Raw genomic sequence first — 7,901 nt, forward strand, 5'->3', positions numbered from 1 at the left:
AACCACTGTGCCACCAGGGAAGCCCAGGGTGGTATCTTTTAAGCTAAGACCTGAGTGACAAGAAGACAGTCATGCAGAGGGGAGGGAGGTCTTGCAGTGAATAAGTGACACATTTCTCAGCAAGTCCAAAATGCTCCTGTTTGGAGGTTACTATTTTTGTACTATTCAAATTTTGTCTTAAAAGTCAGATACGCAATCTGAGGGAAAATGTAGGTCTGTGACAATCAAACAGAGGATAATCATCAACTTAGTACTGTTGCTCTGCATGTTCAGAGCAGCTCCTCAAGTAAATGAGCCAGATAAACCCATGGCCCGTCAAAAAGCAAACATTAACCAGGGCAGAGAAAACATATGCCTCTGCCCCAACAGAAACATTCATGAGTTTCCATTTAACTCCTAAATTTGCTCTCGTTTTTGAGAAACTATACCTAGATCAAAGATTTCCTGCAGCTTTGAAGTGTAAATCTCAGGCACCAAAAACTCAAGAGATGGTTGCAAACAAGGAAGGCCTGTTGCAACTCCCAATTTTTGTATGAGACTCATACTCTACACTTCCTCCCAAAGGATCTGAAGCGGCTTTGAGCTTACAAAACGAAATAAAGCAAAATGAATATATAAAGCAAAATACATATAGAGATAATAGAGACAAACACACAAACACTCACAATTTTTTCCCCCACAAAAAAACACACACAAATCAGGGTAAAAGGAAAGTGAGGATGAAGTCATGGAGATTCAATGCACAGAAAAGCAGGTAGCACAGAGATTTAAGTTCCCAGAAATGCACAATTATTCATAGTGTTTCAACCCCAAATCAACCTTTTCTTAATGTTATCTGATTTGAACTCAGCTAAGCAGCAAGACAGTGAAGAGTGCTGTCACCTATTTCAGGCCTGGAGCTATTAATAAAAATTAATTTAAAAAATTCTACTCTCCTTTAAGCCTCTGTCCTCATTAACACAAAGATCTTAAAAGTAAAATAGGAAAAGAGTGGCAGAAATGTTAGAGTCAGTTGCAGAGCGATAAAGTAGTATCATGACACCATTCCATCAAAGAAGACTCTAAAAAAATCAATCTGAGTCTATTAAAAGACTGAAATTTGCCAGTGGCACACAAAGAAGCTGGACAGGCAAGCAGCCTGTTCACTGGTTCACTCTCCTTGCCTGAAGTAGGTGGGGACCCTGCTCAGTCTGCTCCAGTAATTGGGTTTACACTCTTCCATCTTCCTGAAATCTCAAAGCACTTTCATATCTATTAAGCCCTGTTCTCTCAGAGCGAACACCGCACGTTATTACTGTAGATGGACAAAGTGATGCAAGTAAGCCCCCCAACCCTTGCAGGAGAGAAAACCTCTCCTCCTAATTTGAATCCAAATACTACCTTGCAATATTCTACCTTGTAAAATACTTTAATTTCCTTGTGCAGGACGTGATAAAGAACAAGGTAAAGAGACTAATTCCTGACAATAAAGGATTCAAATTCCAGTTCAGCCACTTATTAGGTGGATGTGATTTGGGGCAAGTTTTGCATCACGACCAAAGCTCCACTCCTTCGTGTGTAAATTGGAAGGGTAAGAGTATGTATATCCAGACTTCACTGGATTGAGACGTAAGTGATCCATATTAGGCTCTCAGATCATGTGTTAAGAGAATAAATGCATTCATGTAATCTGTAGTTCTGAAACAGGCGATTCGGTTCCCCAGAGGGCATTTGGTACTGTCTGGAGACACTTCTGGTTGTCACAGTGGGGTGGAGGAGTAGGAGCAGGTAGTAGGTACTGGCATGTAGTAGGCAGAGGCCAGGGATGCCGCTAAACATCCCATAATGTACAGGACAGCCCGCCACAACAAGGATTATCTGACCCAAGATATCAACAGTACCAAGGCTGAGAAACGCCACTGGTAGTATAGCACCTGGCACATAGCAAATGCTCAATGATAGTTATTATAATTTTCTTTCCACTACAATCCCCAATCCTTTGACATCTCTTTGACAACAGGGGCCACATATTGTCTTTAACAGACTCAATAAAAATGTTCCAAGTTGAAATCTTCCTCGTGGCCAATATGCCAGTCAGTGGCACCACAGATTTATAAATTGGAGTCCCAGGAGATACACTGTGGATTTGGGAGCCCAAAAGTACTCTTGAAATTTAAAGTAAAATTTCTATTTGTGTACTTTCCCAAAGAGAGACATTAACTTTCACTCTTCCTGCTCACTACACTCCAGCCTACTCAGGCCTTCCTTCCAGTTCCAGGAAAACACCAGCCTTGTCCAGCCTCAGGTCAAAGGACCTTTGCACTTGCTCTTTCCCCTCCCCTGGACGCTTCCCCCAGATCTCCCCAATGCTGGCCCCTTCCCCTTCGTGGGTGCGTTTCCTACCTAGCTCCCTTAGGAAGGCCTTTCTGCCCCACGCTCTTCGCTTCTATTCCCTGCACAGCACTTACTGAAGCTCTTTAAAACTATATTAAGTTTTCTTATTTACTGTCTGTACCACCCCCTGGAATGGAGAACAGGGACTTCTTATCTTCATCGCTCACCTGGATGAGCGCTCCGCACACAAGAGGTGCGGATAAATAATCGCTATATCGATGAGTGCATGAATTGTCAACATGCGGGACGCTAAAGGTTGTCTACGCCTAGCCTAGGCATAAGGGAAACAAAATGGGTGATAAACGAGGGTCCTGCAGCCTGCGCAGAAGTGACAGGGGCACCCCCAAGAAACCCCAACAGCTGACAAGCAGCTCGGAACCTGGCCCGCCTTCCTCGGTATTAAAATGGGAGGAAGGGGCGCCGGGCAGCACCCCAAAACCTCGCCTTAGGGCTCGCTGGCCGGAGAGAAGGAACGCGGCGGGCATGGCCGCATGCTGGAGGAGGGTCAAGTCCATCGCTCCAGGCAAAGTCAGGCCCGACTTCCCCAGAGGCCGCTACGACCCTCGACCCCGAGGCCCAAGACGGCTACGCGCCGCCCGCCGGGCCGAGGGCGCGCCGGGCCCGGGGGTGCGGGCCGCCTCACCTGCAGGTGAATTTGAGTGCGAGGAGCAGCGCGCAGCCGAGCGCCACGGCCCCGCAGAGCAGCTCGGGCCGCCGGCGCGCCATGAGAGAGGCGCCGCGCAGCCCGCGGCGGAGCCGGCCCTCTGAGGAAGCAGCCGGGGCCGGGCTGAGGGAGCCGGAGCCCGCGGGGCCGCCGCCACCGCCACCCTCGTCTTCGGCGTCGTCGCTGCTGCTGCCGCCGCCGCCGCCGCGGCCTCCGCATTCCGACATTACATGCTCCCCGTCGCCGGCTTTATACCGCCGCCGCCGCCAAGGGCCCAAAGGCCCGGCCCGGCCCGTCGCTCCCCAATCCCGCAACTCGCCGAGCCAGCTAACCCGTACGGTCCACGTCAGCCTCGCCGCAGCCGCGGCGCCCGCCCCCGCGCAGGCGGCTCCGCCCCCACCCGAAAGGCTGCGTGGACACCGCCCATCAGCCCCCGCCCCCATAGAGCCACGCCCCCTCGCTTACGGAGTCTGCGCGGATCCGTTCCCCGCTGGCGGCGGGGCAGCCGCGGCGTAGTCCAACAGGCCCCGCCCCCGTCCCTGACGTAGGCGCCGAAGCCGCCGTAGCCACTTGCTCGCTCCGGTACCCAGTCCACTGAGTTTGCGCAGGCGCCGGCGCCTAGCGTCCGGCCACTCCTATCCCTGCATACAGCCGGCGCAGACCTCGGCAGACCCGGGCTACAGGGAGTTCCCGCTTGGCTCCTTGAGTTTAAAGAGCCGTGATGGTGACAGCAGTCGTGTCTGCAAATATCACTACAGGCTCCAGAGGATGTAGGTGCCATTTACTGTCCCCGCTTAATGAATGGAAAACACGTACAGAGGCGAGAAGTGCCCGCGGATCCAGGAGTGAGGCGGGAGAGGTTACGGCCTCCGTTTACACATCTGTAAAATGGGGGTGATATCAGTACCACCCTCACAGAGCTGCTTTGAGGATTTTTTTAAACATATATTTATTTTATTTATTTGTGGCTGTGTTGGGTCTTCGTTACTGTGCACAGGCTTTCTCTAGTTGCGGCAAGCGGAGGCTACTCTTTGTTGCAGTGCGTGGGCTTCTCATTGCAGTGGCTTCTCGTTGCGGAGTACGGGCTCTATCTAGGTGAGCGGGCTTCAGTACTTGTGGCACACGGGCTCAGTAGTTGTGGCTCGTGGGCTCTAGAGTGCAGACTCAGTAGTTGTGGTACATGGGCTCAGTTGCTCCACGGCATGAGGGAACTTCCCGCACCAGGGCTCAAACCCGTGTCCCCTGAATTGGCAGGCGAATTCATAACCACTGCGCCACCAGGGAAGCCTTGCTTTGAGAATTAAATGAGGTCATTGATGGAAACTGCTGGGCCCATAGTGAGTACTCAAATTTTAGTGACTGTCGTCTCCCAGTGTCCATTTCCTGCACCAGTGAAGTGCTGTGCGCCTGAGCACCACGTCCCTACATCACACTCCTGGGAGGAGGGTCTGTACAGCCTGTACTCACTTCACAGATGCGAAAACCGAGGTTTGGAAAAGCCACGTGACTGCGGCCACAAAGCTAGTAGGTGAGGAATTCAGGCTCAAAGGCAAGGTTAACAAGCCGCTCCAACGACCCACTGTCGACTCTAAATCCTCTGTGACTCTAAATGTTAGGTCCTTTCTAAGTAAGTGGTTTTTTTTTTTTTTAATTTATTTTTGGCTGCGTTGAGTCTTTGTTGCTGCGCAGGCTTTCTCTAGTTCTGGCAAGTGGGGGCTACTCTTCGTTGTCGTGCGCGGGCTTCTCATTGTGGTGGTTTCTCTTGTTGCGGAGCATGGGCTTTGGGCATGCGGCTTCAGTAGTTGTGGCACATGGGCTCAGTAGTTGTGGCGCACAGGCTTAGTTGCTCTGTGGCATGTGGGATCTTCCTGGATCAGGACTTGAACCCATGTCCCCTGCAGTGGCAGGCAGAGTCTTAACCACTGCGCCACCAGGGAAGTCCCTCTAAATAAGTTTTTGTGATTAAAAACAAGTCGGAGAAGGATGAAATATGAGTTGAGAGTGACAGGAAGGGATTGTTTCCCTGGGACAAGTGTACCTGGAGCTAAGACCATGTCCGTAATTACCAAATTGCTGGGGCCACAGATCTAGACTCGACTTCCGTTGTCAATAACTACAAACCAGGCAGATAAAACTCGGAGGGAACTAAGGCAGTATGATGCCACGCAAAAAAACAAAAAAAACAGGAGATGAGACCCTACCTGTGCCGCAAGCCAGCTGCATGACCCCGGTGCAGATTTTCCAGGGATGTAAAATGTGCTATGAATGGTCACCTTCGGAGGTGACCCAGAGCATTAAGTGTGTTAACCGCAGAGGTCCAACATGGTAGCTCATATTCACCTGCCATTTTGCTCTTTGGTTTCTACATCTCTTTGTTCTTTACTTCCTTCTTTTGTATTAAGTGGATCTTTTCTAAAACATTATTAATTCCTTTAGTGATTTAAAACTTTTTTTTAGTTACTTCAGATTTATACTAACTTAATTTCAGTAAGATAGGGAAACTGCTCCAGTACAGCTCCGTTTCCTCCTCCCTTTTTTATGCTATTATTACTCTTTTTTTAATCTACTACAAACTGAATAATATAGTGTTACATTATTGTTTTATATAATCTTATTGGAAGAAGCTAGAAGAGAAAAAATGTATTTCTAGTTTTTAAAATAATATTAACCTTATTTACCGTTTCTAGTTCTCTTGATTTCTTTGTGTAGATTTGAGTTACATAGTATATTACTAACAAAAACAAATATGGTCCGAAGTCACCAGTACCCATTCACTGTAGGTTGCTAGAACAGAATCCACACTACTCTTCCGTAAGACACCTGTCGTTTGCACAGGCCTTTATAAGGTTCAAAGTACTTTTGCTGCCTGTGGGTTATCTCATGAGACCCACAATATCTTATGGCAATGCAGGGCGGCGTCTTTCAGGCCAGGAAACCACCCTGGATCAATAAAAGGATGTTTCCTTTACTATTCTCTTTCTAGACATCTGGCTGCTGCTCTGGCCCTAGGTGTTCTCCTGAAACAATGATAAATTCATTTCGGATTACACCAGGCCATCTGGGTCAGGCTGCACTGCTCTTCAAGGCTATATCAGCCCTAACAAGTCCACATCAACCAATATCTGAGCTTTCATGGCCACCACTTTTTATACCATGATCAAGGTGGTGGCATTTGAGTAGGGGGCAGGGGGAAGATTACATATATTTTTCCCAGGTATTAATCCTTTTCTTAGAATCGGAGAGAAATAATGCTTGTTAATTAATTTTTTTTTCTTAATCAGAGTCTTTTTTTTTCGTGTGCTAATAATCATTTTTCCCCTGCCCCAAATTTTGTAATTCTGTCTTTTTAACTGTCTCATTACTATTGTGTCTAAGCCAAATTTGGTTATTTTTAAAAGTGAGTTACTATGGTAACTCAGTATCACTTGCTTCAAATATTTTATTCTACTTTGTCCTTTCAGCAGTTTCCTTTTTTTAGATATATAACTTTATTTATTTATTATTTTTGGCTGCGTTGGATCTTTGTTGCCGTGTGTGGGCTTTCTCTAGTTGCGGCGAGCGGGGACTACCCTTCGTTGTGGTGCGCGGGTTTCTCATTGCGGTGGCTTCTCTTCTTGTGGAGCACGGGCTCTAGAGCGCAGGCTCAGTAGTTGTGGTACACGGGCTTAGTTGCTCTGTAGCATGTGGGATCTTCGCGGACCAGGGCTCGAACCCATGTCCTCTGCATTGGCAGGTGGATTCTTAACCACTGCGCCACCAGGGAAGTCACTCACCAGTTTCCTTAAATCTGAGTCTCTGGTTTGGTATTCTGTCAGTGTTTCTTACACAAGAAAACCCATATTTTACATTCTGTAGTTTCAACTAAATTTTTTAGAAGTTGAAGTACAGTTGATTTACAGTATTGTGTTAGTTTCAGGTGTACAGCATAGTGTTTTTTTGCAGATTATGTTCCATTATAGGTTATTACAAGATATTGGGTAATTCCCTGTGCTATATACAAGGTATAGTAAATCCTTGTTGCTTATCTATTTTATGTATAGTAGTTTGTATCTGTTGATCCCATACTCCTAATTGTTCCTTCCCTCCCTCCCTCTCTCCTTTGGTAACCGTAAGTTTGTTTTCTGTGTCTGTCTGTTTCTGTTTTGTATAGATTCATTTGTATTATATTTTTAGGTTCCACATATAATGGATATTATATAGTATCTATCTTTCTCTGACTTAGTTCTCTAAGCATAATATCCTGTGGCCCATCCATGTTGCTGCAAATGGCAATATTTCATTTTTTTATGGCTAATATTCCATTGTACGTATATATACATATATATAGCATATATACGTATAAAACATCTAATGCTTTTTTTTTTTTTTTAGTTTTATTTTTTGGTTGCGTTGGGTCTTTGTTGCTGCGTGTGGGCTTTCTCTAGTTGTGGCGAGCGGGGGCTACTCTTCGTTGTGGTGCGCGGGCTTCTTATTGCGGTGGCTTCTCTTGTTGCGGAGCAGTGCTCTAGGCGCACGGGCTTCAGTAGTTGTGGCACATGGGCTCATTAGTTGTGGCTCAATGCAGTTGAGCAGTTGCCTACAGCTTGAAAAGCAAGGGGAGTGGGTAGACTAGGGTGTGGGTTTGGTTTGGTTTGGTTTCAGGTAATGAAATACTCTAAAATTCATTGTGGTGATTATAGCACATTTGGAATCTACTAAAACCATGGATTTGTACTTTAAAATGGTAAAACTTTTGTTATAAAAATTGCATCTCAATTTGTTAAATGTTGAAAAAAGTCCACCCTGGAGGAGATATGGAGATAAACATGTCCAAGTAGACATGCCAGTTATTAGTCTTGTCTGCTGTTAATATTCGGGTTTTGCT

The 7,901-nt window shown here is 46.7% G+C and overlaps 1 protein-coding gene across 3 annotated transcripts in view; it reads right to left on the reverse strand.

The window, feature by feature from the left end:
• Positions 1-3,412, reverse strand: part of TXNDC11 (thioredoxin domain containing 11) — a 66,978-nt gene extending 63,566 nt beyond the window's left edge. The window contains exons 1-2 of one of the 3 annotated variants that reach the window (XM_029222379.1): positions 3,017-3,256; positions 2,541-2,644 (exon numbers count right to left, since the gene is read on the reverse strand). In XM_029222379.1, the coding sequence (XP_029078212.1) occupies positions 2,541-2,644; positions 3,017-3,256 (344 nt within the window). Of the gene's footprint in view, positions 1-2,540; positions 2,645-3,016 lie in introns of all 3 variants that reach the window. The other 2 variants (XM_029222378.1, XM_029222377.1) reach the window with 2 other exon arrangements.
• Between the last annotated feature and the right edge of the window lie 4,489 nt (positions 3,413-7,901).

Source organism: Monodon monoceros, unplaced genomic scaffold, assembly GCF_005190385.1.
Source record: "Monodon monoceros isolate NGI ecotype Baffin Bay Population unplaced genomic scaffold, NGI_Narwhal_1 Super_Scaffold_13, whole genome shotgun sequence".
Taxonomy (NCBI): Eukaryota; Metazoa; Chordata; class Mammalia; order Artiodactyla; family Monodontidae; genus Monodon; species Monodon monoceros.